Consider the following 24140-nt stretch of genomic DNA (forward strand, 5'->3'; position numbering starts at 1 on the left):
GTTAGACACACCTATCAAGTGTGTTTGTGTGTGTGCATAAAAAAATGAAATGCCTGGTAGTTTCAAGTTATGCACTAGAGTCTTTACATCTGCTAGTACCTAGGCTATATACAACCGCTGTATAGTCCTGTAGATACGTTTATTTTTTTTTAAATACCGTGGTATAGAAGGATTAAAATTGTGACACATGAACAAAACCTGTAGTGCCATCTTATCAATGCCTCAGGTCGACATGTAGATATGTCAATGGTGAGAATGCTATTTTAGTTTTGGGTCATGGCTTCTCCTGTGTTGGGTCAACATGGCCCCCCAAAAAACTTCAAATGTATATTGGTTTGGGGAACTCATTTAATCCACAGCCAAAACCATATGTTCTTTGATTTTACCTTTATGATCGCAACAATGAGGAAAAACGTCAAAAATCACAGTAAACATTTTTTTTTCCAGTGGTGTATACAAAGTTACCTTTTCACTCTCACCTTAAATATTGTTATATAAACCAGATGATAGACGAACCAGGATATATTTCTACACCAATACAAAGGAACACTTTTATCACTATGTCACAACATATACGCATGTGATAAAGAGATTATTGCTTAATAAGCTTTTTATTAAATCTCTAAATCAACAGGTTAAGGTGTTCACACTAGGCAGAGCCCCTTCAAATTAGTAGCAAGCCAACAAAATTATAAAAGAAAAGTAACGAGTTAACTTACAGAGAGAGAGGTTCAATCCAACAGAGATTCCCCTGTTCTTCACTAACTAAAAATGTATTATTATTATTTTATAAATACGTGTACAAAAATAGTGTTAAACAGGGTAATGGCTTATATGAAGGCTAAAAGAGACAGTGGCATGGAAGCTTTATACATCCTCCCTTGTGTACTTGTAACAATTAACAAACACTACGTTTCAAGTTGATAAAGTGGAGAGGTATCGAGGATGCACATTTTTTTTCACAAGGTCGAGATTTTCTCCTCCATCTTTTGACGTATCGCTTAACTCAAACTTGGCAGAGACTGACGTGATGAAAATACGTTCTGAGTTTTGAGTCAATCGGATTTACGGTTCATGAGAAAAATCGAATATGTCGCACCTTATGTGTTTTTAATTTTTTTTTTTTTTTTAATGTTATCCCCTTTTCTCCCCAATTTTCGTGGTATCCAATCGCTAGTAATTACTATCTTGTCTCATCGCTACAACTCCCGTACTGGCTCGGGAGAGACGAAGGTCGAAAGCCATGCGTCCTCCGAAGCACAACCCAACCAAGCCGCACTGCTTCTTTAACACAGCAGTTAGCACTGCGATGCAGTGCCCTAGACCACTGCGCCACCCGGGAGGCCCCCACCTTATGTGTTTTTGAGGCAAATTTGTTCCTTATGATGAGAAACACTGATATACCAAGGTTCGTGGTTGTACATAATAAAACGGGGCGACAGGGCTGAGCCTTAGACTTTGAATGCTTATTATAGCGCCACCTATGGGCCAATCGGTGCTGTTTTTGGTATCTAAGTAGCAGTGTTGATATACTTTGATATTACCAAAGTAGAAAACATTTTACCAATCGGGCATTGAGATATTGCGACAAAGGCAGAAGAGTAATAAGAAAGAAAGAAAAATTACATTAAAAACAATAGGTTTGCTTGCAATTTCGCTGCCAAAATCTATCAATGCAGATATGTTCCAATGGCCCTAATCTCCCATATACAGTGAGGTCTGAAATGATTGACACCCTTTCTAAAGATGAGTGAAAATAACTGTATAAAATGAATAATTCAAATACTGAGCTATATTGTATCCCAAACATTTTTATAGCTTTTTACTAATACAATTGCTCAGAGAAAGAGATTTTGTTTAACAAGTAATTTTTTCCCCCATCTCATAGGTAGGGGTGAAAATGATTGACACCCATGTTTTCAATAACTTTCAATATCTCACCTTGCGAGGATAATGGCACTGAGCCTTTTTCTAAAATGTTTTATGAGTTAGAGAACACATTGTGTGAGGATCTTAGACCATCCCTCTATACAGAATCATGAACACGTATGGTTTGAGTTGAAGAGGGCAGTCCAGCGCAGACAAAGGACATCCTTGCAAGGTGAGGTATTAAAAGGAATTGAAAATAGGGGTGTCAATCATTTTGACCCCTACCATTTTGAGGAGAAAAAAGTATTACTTGTGAAACAAAATCTCTTTCTCTGATCAATTGTATTAGTATAAAATAATATAATTTCCCAATTTTTTTAGCATACAATACAGCTCAGTATTTGAATGATTTATTTTATACAGTTATTTTTGCTCATCTTTACCGAGGGTGTCAATAATTTCTGACCCCACTGTACAGTATATAGTGAAACTAGCTCTAACGTGGCTGTTTATTAGTGAAGGGACGTTCGTGAACGAGTTGGCTCTAGGAGCCGGCTCTTGTAGGTTAACGTTGGGAGCCGGCTTGCATATCAGAAGAGCCGAATCTATTTATAAAAATTAAGATGTGAATAATCAACAGATTTAAATTATTAGAATTAACTAATTCAGAGAATGAAAAAATAAATGAAATAATATAGGCCTAAATGCTCAAGCGCAAACATTCGTTCTGACTGTCTGCTCAGACTAACAGCCTCACCTGTAGTTCCTGTCAATCAGACACGCAGTGTCAACCAATGAACCAAAGATGCGTGAGGGAGGGCCGAGCCAACTCACTCAGTCACACACTTAGCAGCCGAGGAGAGAGAGGAAGGACAGCTGTGAAAACAACAGCTGGAAAATGAGTCGGAAGCACAGTAGCATTTGGATGCATTTTAATAACGTAGACAATGTTAGAGCACAGTGTAGAATTTGCCAAAACAAAATCTCATATAAAGCCGGTTCTACGCACAACTTACACTGGCATATGTGAACTGTGCACCCAACTGTGAAGCTACCTGTAGCGGAGCTTCGAGAAACTAGCGGGCCTGCTAGTGATAGTGGTGGAGCCAGCACCTCCACACGTGGAGATGTATCCACTCAGTCAAGTAGGTTTACTCTGCGACCCACAGCAACGCAGTCTTCTATGGACCAGTTTATGCCAAAGTCTATGTCTGTAGCAAAACAAGGCCAAATTGATATTGCATTGGCTAAAATGATTGCCACCGATTTCCAGCCATTTTCGATTGTGGAGGACAGAGGTTTTAGAAATTATAGCAATAGTCTAAATCCAATTTACACAATTCCAAGCAGGAAAACCTTTTCAAAATCACTTATTCCACAGCTGTATGAGAGCACACAGGCTTCAGTGCGGGAAAGAGTCCAAAAAGCTACTGCAGTTTGCCTTACCACTGACTGCTGGACATCAAGGGTAACCACTTCTTACATGTCGGTTACATGTCACTTCATTGAAGATTTTTCGATGTCTAGCTGTCTTCTGGACTGCTTTGAGTTCAGCGACAGACACACCTCAGAGAACTTGGCAGAGGAACTGTTGAGAGTGGCCAGAGAATGGCAAGTAGATGGAGAAGTGGTCTGTTGTGTTAGCTACAATGTAGCTAACATAACCAAAGCAATGAACATTTTAAAATGGACCTATCATCCATGTCTTGCCCACACAATCAACCTGATTGTAAGAGATGCTCTGAAGGTGAAGAAGCCCACTGTGGACAAAGTGAAAGCAGCTGTGGAATACTTCCACAGGAGCACAGTAGGTGCTGAAAAACTAAAGTCTACACAACGCCAGATGGGGGTGCCTGAGCTGAGGCCTAAACAAGACTGCACTACAAGGTGGAATTCAACATTTTACAAGTTGAAGCGGTTTCTTGAGTCAAAGGATGCCATCATCTCTACCCTGGCCATTGTCAATGCACCTGTTGATGCTCTGACCCAAGAGGAATGGGAGGTGGTGGAGGAGGTGTGCAGAGTCCTGGAACCCTTTGAGCAGGTCACTGTGGAGATCAGTGGAGAGGTACAGTAAGCAGTTATTACTACATCATTATTTAATCCAGTATTATATATGTATAAGAGCAGTAGATGATAATGTAGTATCAGTAGACAAAACATGAACCTGAACTAATAAGTTACTGTTGTCTCTTTCCAGCTATGTGACAGCCTCAATAATGATACACCTGTGTAAGGGTCTGCAGCGAATCACAGCCAGCCACCAGAGAGAAGCAAATGTAACCACAGGACATGTGACAGAGTTGATGGACACCCTATGTTCATCAATGGATAGAAAGTTCCACAGAATGGAATATAATAACGTGCTATCAGAAACCGCTGCACTTGACCCCAGGTTTAAGAAGTTAGCCTTCAGTGATGCCAGAGCGATTGATGAGGGTCTTCAAAGAATAACCTCCGCAGCAGGGAGGGACAGCCCCAGCAGTCAGCTGGCTCAGGCACCAGGGCAACAGGAAGACGAGGGATCAAAGTGAGCAGAAGAACCAGCAGTAGTGCCACAAACGTCTGCTGTTTCGATGCTGTTTGACGAGAGAGCAACTGGGGATGCAGCACGAAGGAATCCCTCAGCAGATGCCATAATGGAGGTCCGATCCTATTTGGAGGAGCCCCTCCTCTGAGCTGGTGGAAGAACAAGGCCTCTGTCTACCCACGGCTTACTAAAGTCATGACAGGCAGACTCTGCATAGTGGCCACATCCCTTCCCTCTGAGAGGGTCTTCTCGAAAACGGTACTAATAATTTAAGAGAGAAGAAACCGCATCAGCCCCTCGAAAGTGAGGCAGCTAGCATTTCTGAATGGAAATCTCTCATAAAAGCAAAATATGGTCAGCATTGCTGTGTGCTGCTGGTTATAACATGACAATAAAGAAGAGAGAGAAAAGAGGGACCAGTTTAATGTTTTAAGTGGGATGCTGAAGTTTTGCACATTGTTATTAATTTTTATTTGATATGGTGCAATGTTCTATTGTTATGTTGTTCAGATTGTATTCGTTTTGAATTGTTACATTTATATGCACTTTGTTAATATACATTAAAAAAGTTATACTTTAAATGCACATGTGTAATAGCATCCTTCTTTTTTACATTTATTTCAATTTGTGGGATTGTGCAGTTTTGCAAATTGTTATTTATTTTTCTTTGATATGGTGCAATATTATATTATGCTGTTCAGATTGTATTAGTTTTGAATGGTTAGATTTATATGCCCTTTGTTTATATACATTAAAGTTATACTTTAAATGCAAATGTTTAATAGCATTATTTTTCATAACAAACCAATGCATTTTTAAATGCATTGTGGTTAAGTTAGAGTGTGATTTCATTTAATCATTCAATTAGAATTGTTTTAACACCAATCATAGTCAAACTATCGCAAACGGTTTAACTTGAGAAAAATACAAAACATATTTTTTTAAAGAGCCGTTTGGGAGCCAAAAGAGCCGGCTCACTGAAAAGAGACGGAATGCCCATCACTACTGTTTATGAAACTAGCTCCCAACTATCTCTGAACCAAAGCTATTCAATGGAGTTTCAGTGTTTTAGCTGTCTGAAGCATGCAGTCACTGGAACCGGAGTTTATTTGATCACACGGCACATCTATGGACTACACCTTCCTACTAAATACATTCCCAATATTGGCATTCCTTTTCCTACCGACATCTAGCAAAATACTTTCATTTTCCAAGCTGTTTGAAAAATGTTCAGCGCTTACCTCTTTTTGTGTTTTTTTACATACACTCTTCTGAGCAGAAGAGACACTGAAGAGAGAGACATGAGGAGAAGTCTCTAATCCTGCATCTCAGTTGTCCATTCCTAGATTTGAGAATGCCACACTCTTACCCGGGGTCATCTCTTTTAGTCCTTTTCATGTTGGCATCATTCTCGCAGCGCATTAGACCGGTGACAATGAGCCTTTTAAAGTCATTTTCCCCGACGTTTGCAGAGATCACATTCACAGTAACCACTACCCATGTGGAGTTCAATAACAACACTTAGTCTGTTACGGTGCCATAACGCAGCTCTGATTGATTCCCAACCTTTGCCGTGTTTAGATGGAGCCATAGTTGTAAGACCCAGACAGCACAAACGGCAACTGTTCTGACCTATTTGTGTCATAGTCACAGGAGAACAAACATCAGAGTGTATAAAAGACGGGAACTAGACTTGGCACCATTGAAACATCAACAGGAAGTGAGAAAGACTTTCTGTACCGAGACAAAGGGGGACATATTGAGACGTTATGGTGAGACATGTTGAGATATGATGCTGGAGGTGTGTGTCACTATTGTCCTGGGCCTTCTCCCTTTTACCTCTGAGGAACTCCTGAGATCATTGGAGCGGCGCAGCCTCAATCAAATTCTGGGTGTCTATTGTTGAGAGTTCAGACCGTCCTTCCTGGGAGTTGATGCTGATGTTATCGCACAGTTTATGGATAGGTCTCTTGTGCCTATTGGTACCCAGAACAACTCCCTTGACGTCACCCAGTTCCATGACTTCAGAGGAACATGCTTCAGGATCATCTCTAACTTGACTCTACATGACAATAACACATGGAACTCAGTAATACCCGTCCCTGTTACTGAGGTCCTCCTGACAACATGCCCAGATTGTGTCTCCTCACTCTGCAGAGAAGCACTGAGGCTGGGAAGCCTCTCCAAAGCTCTTGGAGTAGGTGAAGGGAGCTCGCTCTCTGCTGTGGAACCAACGAGTACAATAGGGTTTCTTGCAGATTTGCTGGGATTGGCATAGGGTGTTGGGGGGTTTTTACCATTTGTTTTTGGATTTGTAATGTCTTACTCATTGTTAGGAAGAATTTTGGTCCAAATTGGATGTTGGGTACTATATTTATTGAATATTGTCTAAATCCTATGCTCAGATATTGTCACCCCTCCCACCTGATGTAAGACAAATGCATGTCACGTTCCTGACCGGTTTTCTGTTATTTTGTATGTGTTTGACGGTCAGGGCGTGAGTTTGGGTGGGTAGTCTATGTTATGTGTTTCTATGTTTGTATAAGGGTGACCTGATATGGCTCTCAATTAGAGGCAGGTGGTTTTCATTTCCTCTGATTGAGAGTCATATTAAGGTAGGTGTTTTCACACTGTTTGTTTGTGGGTGGTTGTCTCCTGTGTCAGTGTTTGTCGCGCCACACGGGACTGTCTCGGTTTATGTAGTCTGTTCCTGTTCGTGAGTTCTTCATGTATTTATGTAAGTTCCATGTCCAGGTCTGTCTACTCCGTTTTGTTATTTTGTTAATTATTCAAGTGTTTTCGTTTCGTGTTTTTTTGTCTTGTTTAAATAAATCATGTCATATAACAACGCTGCGTTTTGGTCAAATCCCTGCTCCTCCTCTTCGGATGAAGAGGAGGAAGAAAGCCGTTACAATGCAATGGTTTCCTGTCATGTTTCTTAAAAGTGACACAGTAAATAATATCACATTATGTACCCATGTAAACAGTAGACTTTAGGGAACACTTAATTTAATAAAATACAAAATAAAAATTTGACTGCGATTTCTTAAGGTTTCTCATCATTGTTGCGATCATAAAGGAAAAAACAAGATTCCATATGGTTTTGGTTGCTGATTTAAATTATTTCCCCAAACCAATACATATATTTTAAGCTATTTTGAGGCCACATAGATCCAACTCAGGAGGAGCCATGAACCAAACCAAATGCAGATAAATGCATTTCACGATTGACCTATACGGCGCTCAAAGCCCGACCTTAGGCTTTGATGAAATGGCACCTTTTTGTTTTACAAGTATGCCAATTTTAATACCAAAGTGAACAATGTGGTCTTTTTTTGGAGTTTATAACCTGGACTAATAGTGAATATACTGTATTATTATCTGCATGTAGACCTACAGTCCTTCCTAACATGGATTGAACATCAAAACGTTCTCTATCTGCAGGGTCAGGGAGTAACTGATTGCATGTAATCTGATTACAAAAAAATAACTGTAATCGGTTACGTTACCAGCAAAAATATTGTAATCGGATTACAGATACTTTTGAAAAACTAGATGATTACTTCATGGATTACTTTTAAATTCAGAAAGGATGCTTGCAAAAAAATACATTATGGCAGCTTCAATTCAGCATTGAAAAAAGACACACGTTTCAGTTTGTCCCACCTGAGCGAATCTGACCACAAGTCAGAGACCATTATGATGACACACCAAATGCGTTTGATGAATCCTTTTTTTGTCTTCTTCTAATGCCTCTTAAGGGGAAAGCAATCCAAAAGTAACAAAGTAATCAGATTTGGGGTTACTGATTACAATTTTGGACAGGTAACTAGTAACTGTAACGAATGGCATTTAGAAAGTAACCTACCCAACTCTGCATATCTGATTTGGGATTCCACCCCTTTCCCCCCTCCACAGCTCCAGACAACAACCCTGAGGATGTGAGGAGTGAGTCTACAGACCCAGACACCCTGGTCATCACATGGGAGGTAAGACTCTTATGTTAGACTTTTCTGTCACCTTTTACATGAATGTTCCACCGAAAATGGAAAATGTGTTCATGAAAAAAGAATTGGAGAAAAACGTTGACAAGGCAGAAAATGGCTAAACTTGTGTACCTGAAGCCCATCCCAAAAGGGGATTGTGTGTACTCACATTCTGATTGGCTCCTGTCCTGGTCTGTCACAGGAAATGGACAGGCGTGTGTTCAACGGACCAGAGTTCCACTACAAGGTGTTCTGGAGGAGGGTAGTAGGTGACGGCCCCACCTGGCACTATAATGTCACCACTGAGCCACCGTACATCGTTACTGAAGTGGGCAACTTCTCAGCCTTCGAGATCAAAGTACAGGCTGTCAATCAGAAAGGGGAGGGACCTGAGCCAGACCCTGTCATTGGCTACTCTGGAGAGAATGGTGAGATGTTGTTTTAGAATTCTGTCTTTCTTTAATGATCTCTCTTTTTTTCTCTCTCTCCCATCTCTATCTTTCTTTCTTCTTTATCACTCTCTCTGACTCTCTCACAGACTCTCTATATATCTCTTTATCTTCTCTCTTTCTGTCTTTTCCTCTTTCTCTGTTCTTTCTCTCTCCCTCTCCCTCTATCCCCTACTCTCTCTTTCTCTCGATCTCTCAATTCAATTCAATTCAAGGTGCTTTACTGGCATGGGAAGCATATGTTAACATTGCCAAAGCAAGTAAATTATATTTATATACAAAAGTGCAATAAACAATAAAAATGACCGTAAACATTACACTCACGGTGTAATATCTAATCAAGTCTCTCTCTGCCATCTTTTTCTCTCCCTCTCGTTCCTGTTCTCGTTCTCTCTCTTATTCTCTCTCTCCTCTTTATCTCCCTCTAATGACTATCAATTAGTCTATTGTGTTTAGGCCTACTGGTAAACAGTACAATAATAAGCATTCAAGTGATTATGATGCTGAGCAAGATAATGGCTCTCTCGTTTCCCTCCCTCCCTCCCTCCCTCCCTCCCTCCCTACAGTCCCCCTGGAGGCTCCTATGGATGTGGGTGTTGTTCTGCTCAACAGTACAGCCATCAGGGTAACATGGGCAGCAGTGGACAGAGATACTGTCAGAGGACACCTACTGGGATACAAGGTACTTGCAGGTCATTTATTGTTTGTGTCCAGCTCTGGCACTCGGTGGTTACGTTTTTCTCATTTTCACCCATGACCCCTGTAACCTCTTCCCTACTATGTGTGTCAGATAAACATCATAAACATTACATTATGGTTACATAGAGCCTTATAACCCATTATAACCTCTTCCCTCCGGGATTTTCCTGACGAGGTTTGGCTCTAGGTGCCACTACCCGGGGCCGCACACATCACACATCATGAACATGACATTATAGCAACATAAAGCTACATAGAGCATTACTAACCCATTATAACTTCGTCTATCCACCAGATCCACCTGACAAGGTTCGGCTCCAGGGGCCACCACCGGGGCCGGAGGGCCAGAGAGCCAGAGAGCAGCATGGTGGTGGAGACAGGGGCCAACGAGGAGAAGAGGGTCCTGGGGGGCCTTAGACCCTACTCCCACTACGCCCTCACAGTCACTGTGTTCAACAGCAAGGGAGAGGGGCCCCCCTCCGACCCACCCCTGTCCTTCAGTACCGACGAGGGAGGTGAGAGAAAGAAGGGAGAGGGAGAAAGAGAGGGTGGGGTGAAGGAAAGGAGAGGGGGGAGGTGGAAGGGAGGTGGTGGAGGGAGAGGAGGGGAGGGTGGCATTTTGAATGAGAGGTAAATGGAGCAGAAGGAGAGATGAGGGAGGGAGATGGGAAAGAATGGATAGATGAAATAGAAAAAAGGTCAAATAAAGCAAAGTGCCATTACATTTGTGGGGGATGAAAAGATCACAAAAAGAGATACTTAAACTAAATACAAGAATGGCCTTTGATGCGTGAGTAATGGAGACAAAGATAGCGTGCGCTGCAGTGGAAGCATATATAATAAAGCCTGTCTGTGTCCCTGTCAGCTCCTGGCCCCCCCATGTCTCTCCACCTGGAAAGCCATGCAGAGACAGAGATGACCCTTCACTGGACCCCCCCTGCTCAGCCCAACGGGGTTCTCAAAGGATACCTGCTGCAGTATCAACAGAGTGGGTATCTTTCTTTACCTCTCCCTCTTTCTGGATATCTTTCCATCTTTGTCGTCTATGGTACCTATACCTCTATCTGCACCTTCATTGTATATGCTTCTCTGTCTTGTAAAAGACAATAATGCCTCTTGACGAGTCAATAGCCATCTTGTCACTGAACATCGGTGACACTGACATATTGTTGATGTATCACCAGTCACTACTGGAGATGGCTAGTGGTAATACTATCAATCAATCAATCAATCAATAATTAGCCGTCCATACTTCAGACTCAGAGCATCAATGCTAAATCAACATCCGTTAGTCTAATTCAGAGACAAACTTCAAATGTTGTAGATTAAGTCCAAGGTAGTCTCTCCGCCGACATATATTTTCCCGCTTTGAGACCGCATGCGACTCTAAATCAGAGACAAACCTATAACATAGTTGATGGACCGTGATTGATTGACTGTTCCTCAATCTCTTTTTGTAGTCGTGGAGAGTGATGACAGCCCGGTGCAGGTGGAGACCATAGACGACCACACGCTGACCAAACTGACCCTGAAGCAGCTGGACCCCAAGAGCCGTTACCGCTTCTACCTGAGGGGGCGCACCTCGGCCGGGGACGGAGAGCCCATAACAAGGGAGGGCGCCACCACGCTGGACGGAGGTAGAACTGCAGGAGGATTAGAATTAGATCCATTTTTCTTCTTTATTGTCCATGCAATGTGGAATTTTGTCATCGGCTTCACAAACATAAAAACAGACATTAAAACATTCTGTTTACTGATGTGTTTATCACAATGTAGTTACATTGTGGAGTATTAAGGGGTTAAGAAATATTATTACACTGAGTTGGTTAACACTAACTGGATGTGGCTCCGTTTGTTGGTGCAAAACTGATCATTTGAAATTGTGAAGGAGGGTAAGAGAGAATATAATTACCCCTTCTCAACCTGTTGCAGCTCCTCCGTCCAACATCAGCTTGGCTGTAGGTGAGAAGTCTGTTAACCTGAGCTGGGTGCCAGGCCGGAGACACAGGAGTGTGGGCTTCCAGGTCCAGTACCTCAACAAGAACAGTAAGCTACCAGCCAACCAACAGTATGCCTGTGGGAAAACCAAACACATTTGTCATTTCTTTCACTCCCCTGTCTGTAAGCCATAAAAAAATATATACACTACCGTTCAAAAGTTTGGGGTCACATAGAAATGTGACCCCAAACCAGAATAGAAAGAGGCGTGGGAGGCCCTGGTGCACAACTGAGCAAGAGGACAAGTACATTAGAGTGTTTAGTTTGAGACACTATAGGAGGATGGGCTCATTGTATTGGCTGGAATGGGATAAATGGAACGGAGTCAAATGTGGTTTCCATATGTTTGATGTGTTTGCAACCGTTCCGTGTATTCCATTTCAGCCATTACTATGAGCCCGTTCTCCCTCCTCACAAGTCCTCAACTGGCAGCTTCATTAAACAGTACCCGCAAAATACCAGTCTCAACATCAACAGTGAAGAGGCGACTCCGGGATGCTGGCCTCTAGGCAGAGTTGCAAAGAAAAAGCCATATCTGAGACTGGCCAATAAAAAGAAAAGATTAAGATGGGCAAGAGAACACAGACACTGGACAGAGGAACTCTGCCAAGAAGGCCAGCATGCCGGAGTCGCCTCTTCACTGTTGACGTTGAGACTAGTGTTTTGTGGGTAATATTTAATGAAGCTGCCAGTTGAAGACTTGTGAAGCGTCTGTTTCTCAAACTAGACACTAATGTACTTGTCCTCTTGCTCAGTTGTGCACCGGGGCCTCCCACTTCTCTTTCTATTCTGGATAGAGACAGTTTTCTCTGGTCTCTGAAGGGAGTAGTACACAGCGTTGTACGAAATCTTCAGTTTCTTGGCAATTTCTCACATGGAATAGCCTTCATTTCTCAGAACAAGAATAGACTGATGAGTTTCAAAAGAAAGTTATTTGTTTCTGGCCATTTTGAGCCTGTAATTGAACCCACAAATGCTGATGCTCCAGATACTCCAGAACTAGTCTAAAGAAGGCCCGTATTATTGCTTTAATCCGAACAACAGTTTTCAGCTGTGCTAACATAAAAGCAAAATGGGATTCTAATGACCAATTAGCCTTATAAAATAATAAACTTGGATTAGCAAACACAACGTGCATTGGAACACAGGAGTGATGGTTGCTGACAATGGGCCAATGTAGATATTTCATAAAAAATCTGCCGTTTCTAGCTACAATAGTCATTTACAACATTAACAATTTCTACACTGTATTTCTGATCATTTTTATGTTATTTTAATGGACAAATTTTTATGGACAAATGTGCTTTTCTTTCAAAAACAAGGACATTTCTTAGTGACTCTGAACTTTTGAACGGTGGTGTATATATTTTGTGTATTTTCATGTGTGAACCACCCTCTCATTTTTTACTGAATAAATACATTGAAGGAATAGAATAAACAAAGAAATGTTTTATTTTGTCTCCAGGCGGTGGAAAGTGGAAGCAGTCTGAGAAGCTGAACTCGTCCCAGTCATTCTACCAGCTGAAGGGTCTGACCCCAGGATCACAGTACCGGCTCAGATTCACCTTCAGCAACAACACCTTCTGGGAGACGGAGATCAGAACCGAGGGAGCAGGTAGACCTACACACACCTAGATACACACCTAAACACACACCTAGATACACACCTAAACATACACCTAAATACACACCTAGATACACACCTAAACATACACCTAAATACACACCTAGATACACACCTAAACATACACCTAAATACACACCTAGATACACACCTAAACATACACCTAAATACACACCTAGATACACACCTAAACACACACCTAGATACACACCTAAACATACACCTAAATACACACCTAGATACACACCTAAACATACACCTAAATACACACCTAGATACACACCTAAACATACACCTAAATACACACCTAGATACACACCTAGATACACACCTAGATACACACCTAAATACACACCTAAATACACACCTAAATACACACCTAGATACACACCTAGATACACACCTAGATACACACCTAGATACACACCTAGATACACACCTAGATACACACCTAGATACACACCTAAATATACACCTAAATACACACCTAGATACACACCTAGATACACACCTAGATACACACCTAAATACACACCTAGATACACACCTAGATACACACCTAGATACACACCTAGATACACACCTAGATACACACCTAGATACACACCTAGATACACACCTAGACACACACCTAAATATACACCTAGATACACACCTAAATATACACCTAGATACACACCTAAATACACATCTAGATACACACCTAGATACACACCTAAATACACACCTAGACACACACCTAGATACACACCTAGATACACACCTAAATATACACCTAGATACACACCTAGATACACACCTAGATACACACCTAGATACACACCTAAATATACACCTAGATACACACCTAAATACACACCTAGATACACACCTAAATACACACCTAGATACACACCTAAATATACACCTAGATACACACCTAAATACACACCTAGATACACACCTAAATACACACCTAGACACACACCTAGATACACACCTAAATATACACCTAGATACACACCTAAATACACACCTAGATACACACCTAGATACACACCTAAATACACACCTAAATACACACCTAGATACACACCTAGATACACACCTAGATACACACCTAAATATACACCTAAATACACACCTAGATACACACCTAGATACACACCTAGATACACACCTAAATACACACCTAAATATACACCTAGATACACACCTAAATACACACCTAGATACACACCTAAATACACACCTAGATACACACCTAAATATACACCTAGATACACACCTAAATACACACCTAGATACACACCTAAATACACACCTAGATACACACCTAGATACACACCTAAATACACACCTAAATACACACCTAGATACACACCTAGATACACACCTAAATACACACCTAGATACACACCTAAATACACACCTAGATACACACCTAGATACACACCTAAATATACACCTAGATACACACCTAAATACACACCTAGATACACACCTAGATACACACCTAAATACACACCTAAATACACACCTAGATACACACCTAGATACACACCTAAATATACACCTAGATACACACCTAAATACACACCTAGATACACACCTAGATACACACCTAGATACACACCTAAATACACACCTAGATACACACCTAGATACACACCTAAATACACACCTAGATACACACCTAAATACACACCTAGATACACACCTAAATATACACCTAGATACACACCTAAATACACACCTAGATACACACCTAAATACACACCTAGATACACACCTAAATACACACCTAGATACACGCCTAAATACACACCTAGATACACACCTAAATACACACCTAGATACACACCTAAATACACACCTAGATACACACCTAAATACACACCTAGATACACACCTAAATACACACCTAAATACACACCTAGATACACACCTAGATACACACCTAAATACACACCTAGATACACACCTAAATACACACCTAGATACACACCTAAATACACACATGATTCACTTTCAGGACCGAAGGAGCAGGTAGACCTACACACACCTAGATACACACCTAAATACACACATGATTCACTTTCAACAATAACACCTTCTGAGATCAGGACCGAGGGAGCAGGTAGTAAGAAAACACACACACAATGACGCAGGCAGGCACACCAGAGGGGGCTGATGGGAGGAGCTATAGAAGGACGGGCTCATTGTATTGGCTGGAATGGGATAAATGGAACTGAGTCAAACGTGGTTTCCATATGTTTGATGTGTTTGAAACCGTTCCATGTATTCCATTTCAGCCTTTACTATGATCCCGTCCTCCTATAGCTCCTCCCACCAGCCTCCCCTGACACACCCTCCTCTGGGCCCACTGCTGCGTCTGACAGCAGCCCTCTGCTGCAGCTCTATCGGTGTGAAGAGCTTTTTTGTTTAAATGTCCTAGATGAACGAGACTAAATGGCAAAGCTTTCAGCCGCTAAATGAAATGCGCCATTAGTGGTATTTGTTTGGGGCATATTGGACTGTATTGCCTACATCTCTAGTGTAGTGTGTGTGTGTGTGTGTGTGTGTGTGTGTGTGTGTGTGTGTGTGTGTGTGTGTGTGTGTGTGTGTGTGTGTGTGTGTGTGTGTGTGTGTGTGTCGACTGAGCCCCCGTGTGTAAGCTCCAGATCCACTCTCTCTCTTCTTAATCTCTTCTCTTCCTTTCATCCTTTCTTTCATCCCCCATCCCCCATCCCTCTCTCTCGCTCTCTCTTTTCTCTCTCTCTCTCGCTCTCTTTCTCTGTGTAGGAGTGGTGGATGTGCAGACAGGCTTTGCTACTCAGGGCTGGTTCATTGGGCTCGTGAGCGCCATCGTGCTGTTGCTGCTGGTACTTCTCATCCTCTGCTTCATCAAGAGGAGCAAGGGGGGAAAGTATTCAGGTAGGTCTAAATATAGCAACATGCACCAGACAAATAGAGAGTACTGCTTAAAGGGTCTGAACACTGATGTAAATGTGATTTTTCCATTTTTTTGTTATAAATTTGCAACATTTTCTAAAAAACAGTTTTTTTTCAGTGTCATTATGGGGTATTGTGTGTAGATTGATGAGGGACAAAAACAATTGAATCTATTTTAGAATAAGGCTGTAAAGTAGCAAAATGTGGAAAACATCAAGGGGTCTGAATACTTTCTGAATGCACTGTATATTGTAGAATGTAGTTTGTAACAAGTCTCATATATAAGAATAGGACGTTTTAAAATGCTACATATACTAGATTGTTTGTGAGGAACCATACATGTCAGGCAGTTTGTAACAAATGTTATTTTTCTATTATTTTATTTAACCTTTATTTTGACAGTGACAAAATGTGGAGAACGAGGCAACTCAGGTTCAATACTTCAACAGCAAAGTTCGATAAGAGGGAAGTTTATGAAGTAGGGCCTTGTAAACACAAAAGGGAGTAATGTAGAGATCTACAGGTTTTTAGTGAAGTTGTTATGAGAATTATGTTCTCAATGTTCATAAACTGAACTTCAATTAAACTACTCGGTCTGTTACCAAGAATTTACAAGGTTCTTATTAAAATGAAACAGACAGAGGCCAGTTTACAATAGTCAGAATGTTTATTTACGAGAGCTCTGCCCATCCTTACATATACATTGGTTTATATACCTCTCATTTCATCATAACTGTCCCTCCTCCTCTAAGACAATGACAATATAGTTCACAAGTCTTCTCCTTCCCATACATTGCCTGCCACCTGTTATACAATCTACTACAAGTCCAAGGTTTCTCCCCTCCCTGGGTGGGGAGACTTCCTTCCCTGTTATCAGTCCCACAGTGGTCACAAGTTGTCTGCCATAGTTCCTTGCCTGCTAACAGTCCCTCTTTCTTATGGACAAACATTATTTATCATTATACAGAGACAGGATAAAATTCTGTTAGTTATAGTTCTACGTTAAATGTATACATAATTTAGTCATTATTCATAAAGTTCATAACAGAAGTCCAGGCAAATCTTTTGATACAGGATACAGTGATGAGTATCAAAATGAAGGGCATCTGAAGGCTTATGAGTAGTAGCAGCTGCACTTTGATAAATAATATCACCATAATCAACAACAGATTAAAAAGGTTGACTGAATAATCTGCTTCCTACTGAAAAAGCAAACTTTAAATCCTAGCTTCTTAACCAGCTCATCTATATGTTTTTTAAATGTTAAATCCATATCAATCCAAATGCCTAAGTATATACAGTTGAAGTTGGAAGTTTACATACACTTAGGTTGGAGTCATTAAAACTAATTTTTCAACCACTCCGAAGATTTCTTGTTAACAAACTATAGTTTTGGCAAGTCGGTTAGGACATCTACTTTGTGCATGACACAAGTAATTTTTCCAGCAATTGTTTACAGACAACTGTATCACAGTTCCAGTGGGTCAGAAGTTTACATACACTAAGTTGACTGTGCCTTTAAACAGCTTGGAAAATTCCAGAAAATTATGTCATGGCTTTAGAAGCTTCTGATAATTGACATCATTTGACATCATTTGACATCATCATTTGACATCACTAATTGACATCATTTGACTCAATTGGAGGTGTACCTGTGGATGTATTTCAAGGCCTACCTTCAAACTCAGTGCCTCTTTGCTTGACATCATGGGAAAATCAAAAGAAGTCAGCCAAGTCCTTGGGAGCAATTTCCAAACGCCTGAAGGTATCACGGTCATCTGTACAAACAATAGTACGCAAGTATAAACACCATGGGACCACGCAGCCGTCATACCGCTCAGGAAGGAGACGCGTTCTGTCTCCTAGAGATGGACGTACTTTGCTGCAGGAGGGATTGGTGCACTTCACAAAATATATGGCATCATGAGGAAGGACAATTATGTGGATATATATTGGAGCAACATCTCAAGACATCAGTCAGGAAGTTAAAGCTTGGTCGCAAATGGGTCTTCCAAATAGACAATGACCCCAAGCATACTATCAAAGTTGTGGCAAAATGGCTTAAGGACAACAAAGTCAAGGTATTGGAGTGGCTATCACAAAGCCCAGACCTCAATCCTATAGAAAATTTGTGGGCAGAACTGAAAAAGCGTGTGCGAGCAAGGAGGCCTACAAACCTGACTCAGTTACACCAGCTCCGTCAGGAGGAATGGGGCACAATTCACCCAACTTATTGTGGGAAGCTTGTGGAAGGCTACCTGAAACGTTTGACTGAAGTTAAACAATTTAAAGGTAAATCTACCAAATTGAGTGTGTGTAAACTTCTGACCCACGGGAATGTGATGAAAGAAATAAAAGCTGAAATAAATCATTCTCTCTACTATTATTCTGACATTTCACATTCTTAAAATAAAGTGGTGATCCTAACTGACCTAAGACAGAGAATTTTGACTAGGATTAAATGTCAGGAAAACTGAGTTTAAATCTATTTGGCTAAGGTGTATGTAAACTTCTGACTTCAACTGAATATGCGGGAACACATTTGATTGGAGAACCATCTAATGAGTGAACATTTAGTTCATTTGAAACATTCTTACGAGAGTTTGCCCGTGTTAACCTCAAGTTTTAAAACAAGGGATTCCTGCATAGCTATAAAATATGACTTTAGTTTTGACACAGCCAGATCAACAGTTGGGGTGTCATGGAAATTAGCACAAGGGAATCAAAGTCCCAGACCACATAGACAATTCCCAGAAATGCCTGTAGACAGCTGTCAGTGGGGCTTCTCTACCCTCACTCAGTAGTCCCAGACTACTCTAGTCTCCCAGAGACCATGGTACCGTTCTAGTAGTCCCAGGCTACAGTGGTCCCAGACCACATAGACGTCATTTTATTTTTATGTTTTGTTTTATTGGTTTCATTATTTATTATTATTTTTATACAAATTAATTTAAATTGACAACTGAAATCAGTTGACATGTCCCTCAATTGTTAACGGATGATGTGTCTTCTCCTGGGCAGCTCGCAGTAAGGATCTGAGCAGGTCCTCGTCGTCTTTTTGTCAGACGGGGATTTCCCTCACGCTTTATAAAATGCGCCATGGGTTTTCCTCGCAGACCCTCACTGGAAAGCTCCGCAGGCAGAATCAATCATCTAGTTCACTGTGACGCCAAATTGTAGTGGAAATGACCATAGGGACTCAGAGTCAAGCTTAAATGAATCAGTCTTTGTTATCAGCAAGCTGGAGAGATTCCAGCAAACTTAATGCACCATAGTACATGTCGGTTGGGAGCTTCGCCGGGGCCGTCTCATTAGTTCTCTTATATACTGCTTACACAGACAAGTTATATTTGCATGATTTAGCTTATTCATAATTAATTCATTCTTAACGTTTGGTTCCTGTATGTGACCGACCAATACATCACAAGGCTTCTTCTCTCCAAGCTGAGACCTTGAAACTGAGATATCCCTTTTGGTTCCCGGGACAATGTTCCCGGGTGTACTAGCAATTGGTCTGAGGAGGAGGTCACAGTCACCTACACGAACCAAGATAGAGGGAGAGGAGATGCTGTGTACAATTCAGTGCTATCTCTTCAGACAACAACATTTTCCCTCACAGGGGCAACAGCATACATAATAGTATCATCCGCATATAGATGAAGTTCCATTTTTACAGGTTGACCAATGGTGTTTACATAAATAGTGTTCATTTATGTACTTCAAGAAATTCAGACTTAACCCTATCCATCACGATAGCCTGAGTTCTGTCACCAAGATAATCATGAAGGCGTCAGAGCTCAGGCGCATCGAGGACACCTTTTTCAATGAAATAGTATGATCAACAGTATCAAAAGCTATTTACATTTTAGTCATTTAGCAGACACTCTTATGCAGAGTGACTTACTGTAGTGAGTGCATACATTTTCATATGTGTTTGTGCTGGTCCCCTGTGGGAATCAAACCCACAACCCTGGCTTTGCAAGTGCCATGCTTTACCAACTGAGCCACAAGCAGCACATTTCAGTTTAGTGTCTAAAGCATTGACAACTAAAGTGGTTGCTGTAATTGTGCTGTGCCCAGCCCTGATTGATTTACATTCAAAATACATTTCTCAGATAAAAGAGAGCAAAGTTGTACGTTTAGCAAGGATTCGAGAATCGTAGTTAGACAAGGAAGCCCTGAAATGGGGCGACGGTGATTAAGATCACTACTATCTTGTCCTAATGGAGTGGCAGCACAAGAGCTGATTTCCATACATTTGGAATATTTCCTGATAACAATGTATAAAAAAACGAAAGGGTTATTGAGCCAACCATAATGGGCACTGCACACTTAACCAAACCAGAATCCGATCTGTCGGCCCCTGTGGATTTCCTGTCTATTGCTAGCAAAGCATCGAGGACTTATTTTTCTGTAAATAGTTGATCATTCAGCAAGTTTCCCCTATCAGCAACCATCCCAATATCATTAAGAATAGGCTTAGAAGTTCACATACACAGTATCAGTCAAACAAATGATACGTAGCAGACCAGGTAGCTCTACAAAACCACAACACATATCCTCCTGAGTGCTAGTTCACTGCCTAGCCAGTATCTGTCATTACCAAACCCTCAGCCAGCTACTAGCTTAGAGAGGAGCATCTACTGATTAATGAACAGATACTGAAATGCAATAATCTCTCTCTTTCTCTCTCAGTCAAAGATAAGGAGGAGGGTCAGGTAGACTCTGAGGCGCGCCCTATGAAGGATGAAACATTCGGAGAGTACAGGTTGGTCTGTCTAATCTGATTATATATTGATTGTTATACATTGATCATTTATTAATATATCTTTACTAACTCAAGCCTGCTGATCATTTAATCATTTCATATTAGCACAGAGTTAAAAGGATAGTTCACCCAAGTTACAAAATGACATATTGGTTTCCTTACCCTGTAAGCAGACTTTGGAAAAGGTAAGACAGCAATCCATGTTTTGGCTTTGTTTACCTGGTTGCTGTCACCAAAAGCTTACCTTAAACCCAATGCAAGCCATTATCCTCCAAAATTGCATGTTTTAAGTGTCATGCCGAAATCAACATGATTGCTTGGATTCCCTGATTGAAAAGATAATAGTATGTTTTTATCCCAACATCTTGTGTTCATTATGCCGACCCTCTTTCCCCTAATGCTTGCCCCTGCTTTGCCAGATCTCTAGAAAGGTATGCTGTAAGGTGCTCTACTGTGCATGCAGCCTCTGCTACTTATTTGAAATAGTGAATGTTTCTTGTAGAGGCCCCACCTATTTCTCCTCTCCTTTTGCCCAATATCCCTCCTGTGGCAACGTGATACAATACAGGACCTTGGTATGTCAACCATCCACAGATAGTGACAATCTCTCCCTCTACCTACCACCTCCTCTATCTCTGTCTTTTCTTCACCCATTTCTCTCTCTCGCTCTCTATCTTTCTGCCTCTCCCTCCCCCTTCTCTTTCTCTCTCCCCCTTCCTCTCTCCATCTCTCTTTCCATCCATCCATCCTATAGCGATAACGAGGAGAAGCGGACAGCCAGCCAGCCGTCTCTGTGTGATGAGAGCAAGCTGTGTACCAGTGAGGACAACCTGGATGGCTACAACAACGGCAGCAGTGCTGTCACCGAGGTGAACATGGAGGATTCCCTGGTCAGCCAGTACAGCCGGCCCAGCGAAGCCACCCCGGACCCGGGTACACTGCAGGACAGCTCCCCCCTCAACCCCACCGCCACCACCCCAACACCCACCAACAACGGCCTTCCCAACTCGGCGGCCATCTTAGATTAGACTAAAGTAAAATGCCGCCATTTTAGATTTAAGGTTACTAAGGCAACAGGACTGTCTGTCAGACCAAAACATATCTGTCAACAACATGTCAACGATACAAACATGCCCACAGCCCACACCCTTCCAGCTATCTATAATACATGGGTTTATCTACTCGACTGACTTTTCCATCGATAAGCTCACTGACTATATGATCAATATACTACTGACCATTTAGATACATCTGTTGTTCAATAGGTGAGAGTGGGGTAAGTTGAGCCATGTTTTACATTCACAATCACCCAGTCATTGGAACTATAGCATTCTTTCTAACAAAGATATCTACATATATTTCAGGATGTGTCTCCCTGGAAATAATCCAAATTAAATCACATGACAGTTTTGAAAACAGCTTGTCCCAAAAAAATTGCTCCTGTTTGCAAAAATTTGAATAGTTCGCATAATTTCAGTTTCTGCGACAAAACAACTCAAAATGGAATACATTTCAACTCTACAGTATATCTGACATGATACAGGTGTCTTATTTTTTGTAAGCTCAGAACCATGTGTGTGAGGTGTATACTTTGTTTCAATGTGGGTTACTGCTCACAAGAGACACTCTGTGTGACCCTGATTTAGCCCACTTAAGCATATTTTAACACAGGCTTAACACCTAACAAACACTTTGTACTATTTGAACACTTTTAACATCGTTCTTGCATTATGCCTGGGAAGAAAACACTTGAATTTGCTCAACATGCCATTGGTTCAACCATGGCTCAACTTACCCCAAGGCAAACATTTTGACTATATTAGCCCACATAGCAACAAGGATGCACTTTCATGCTATGTTTAGGACCTCATATTGAATCTTATAGAGACCCCAAATTATGTATAAAACCATCTTTAAATTATTTTACTTTGTTTTAGACGGAAGCATCATGAAACCTTTAACACAATAAATTCATTTGACTTGGTGAAAATAATTTTTGGGGACCTAACTTGCTTACCACTTTTTCCATGTGCTTTCATCCTTCACAGACTCGATGAAATTGTGACCTCTTCCTAAATATTTGGTCAAATAATACATTTTGTGTGTGGTTTCCTAAAAACAAAGGCGGCTCAACTTACCCCACTCACCCCTAATGTTATCTCTCCATCTGACAGACTGGACTATTTGACCAAAGGAGTGTCCTTCTTGATAAGACAGGCCGACTGACGTGACAGACAGACAGACAGACAGACCCACCTCAGCCTAAAGATGTCCTGTGACCCGTCTTTCTCTATGTAGTTTACAACATACCTGAGTGACAGACCTTCATATCTCGTGACTCCCCCACTCTTTCTCTCTCACCCTCTATCAAATCATTGTGACATATTGGACTGGGAGAGAGCGAATGATAAAAACGATGCTAGGAAGAGAAGCCAATGTAATTTCAGGTATGATGGTACACAGACATGAAGGGAAGATGTGGATACATGGAAGGGAATGATTGACAGACAGAGGCTTGTGGGAGGATACAGACAGCACAAGCTAATGTGGGTTACAAATGGCAAGTCTTATAGATGTTTATTACTTTCACCTTTTTATATTATTTGCCATGATTTAAATCTCTACATCCACTTTTTTATGTCTTCGACAGTTGGCAACATAATTTTTTATGATTAATTTATTTTTCTACTAACTTTTTGAATACAAAAAGTCAACATTGTTTTGCTTTGTATTTTCTCATTTAAAAAAAAAAGAATATATTGTTTTATAGATCATTTGCATATATGAGGTGATTCATATTTAGATTTTTTTTCTACATATTTCTACATAAATCAAGATAATCATAATTTTACCCTAGCCAGGTTTTCATAGTAAATGAATTGGGTGAAAATGCTGTATAGCAGTAAGCAAATCGGTGTATTTTTGTGCATTACATCTATCTATCTAGCCATATACAGTATTATAGATACAGTATGTATGTACATGTTCATTATGAGTTCCAGTGCCTACTGGCCCTCTATACAGAGCACCAGATTACATGCTTACTCTAGTCTATTCTACTTTACTCTCGCCTTTTCACCACAAGTGTGATGTCATTATTGGTATGATAATGTAATTTATGTGTAGACCTCTTTGTGTACTAGCTTTCTGTATTTGTTCTATCTGTGTCTCTTTCTACGGTGTATTAAACTATGTCCGCTGTTAAACGTTATCTTTCCCATACCTCTTCATGTCATAGTATAACATAATACTATTGCACACTGTAATGTGTGATAGGAAGCAG

The 24140-nt window shown here is 40.9% G+C and overlaps 2 protein-coding genes across 2 annotated transcripts in view; both read left to right on the plus strand.

Annotated features, from left to right (window-relative positions):
• Positions 1-24068, plus strand: part of LOC129861423 (neural cell adhesion molecule L1-like) — a 79375-nt gene extending 55307 nt beyond the window's left edge. Inside the window, exons 17-27 of the mRNA XM_055932810.1 lie at positions 8318-8388; positions 8588-8813; positions 9401-9516; positions 9829-10048; positions 10399-10521; positions 10994-11170; positions 11466-11579; positions 12997-13146; positions 15940-16071; positions 20785-20857; positions 21612-24068. Of these exons, the coding sequence (XP_055788785.1) occupies positions 8318-8388; positions 8588-8813; positions 9401-9516; positions 9829-10048; positions 10399-10521; positions 10994-11170; positions 11466-11579; positions 12997-13146; positions 15940-16071; positions 20785-20857; positions 21612-21885 (1676 nt within the window). The 3' untranslated portion in view covers positions 21886-24068. The remainder of the gene's footprint in view (positions 1-8317; positions 8389-8587; positions 8814-9400; positions 9517-9828; positions 10049-10398; positions 10522-10993; positions 11171-11465; positions 11580-12996; positions 13147-15939; positions 16072-20784; positions 20858-21611) is intronic.
• LOC129860534 (zinc finger BED domain-containing protein 4-like) lies at positions 7-7846 on the plus strand. Its single transcript, XM_055931008.1, has 2 exons — positions 7-3937; positions 4070-7846. Exons 1-2 carry the CDS (start codon positions 3053-3055, stop codon positions 4103-4105), a joined length of 921 nt encoding a protein of 306 aa, XP_055786983.1. The 5' UTR covers positions 7-3052; the 3' UTR covers positions 4106-7846.
• Positions 24069-24140: the final 72 nt, after the last annotated feature.

Source organism: Salvelinus fontinalis, chromosome 8, assembly GCF_029448725.1.
Source record: "Salvelinus fontinalis isolate EN_2023a chromosome 8, ASM2944872v1, whole genome shotgun sequence".
In the NCBI taxonomy this organism is placed as follows: domain Eukaryota; kingdom Metazoa; phylum Chordata; class Actinopteri; order Salmoniformes; family Salmonidae; genus Salvelinus; species Salvelinus fontinalis.

What these genes read in the sequence shown, in the direction of transcription:
- LOC129860534 (XM_055931008.1), top strand. Translation starts at nt 3,053, where the DNA reads ATGGACCAGTTTATGCCAAAGTCTATGTCTGTAGCAAAACAAGGCCAA. An exon ending in CTGTGGAGATCAGTGGAGAG is followed by an intron (nt 3,938 to 4,069) that starts GTACAGTAAGCA and finishes GTCTCTTTCCAG; the next exon opens with CTATGTGACAGCCTCAATAA.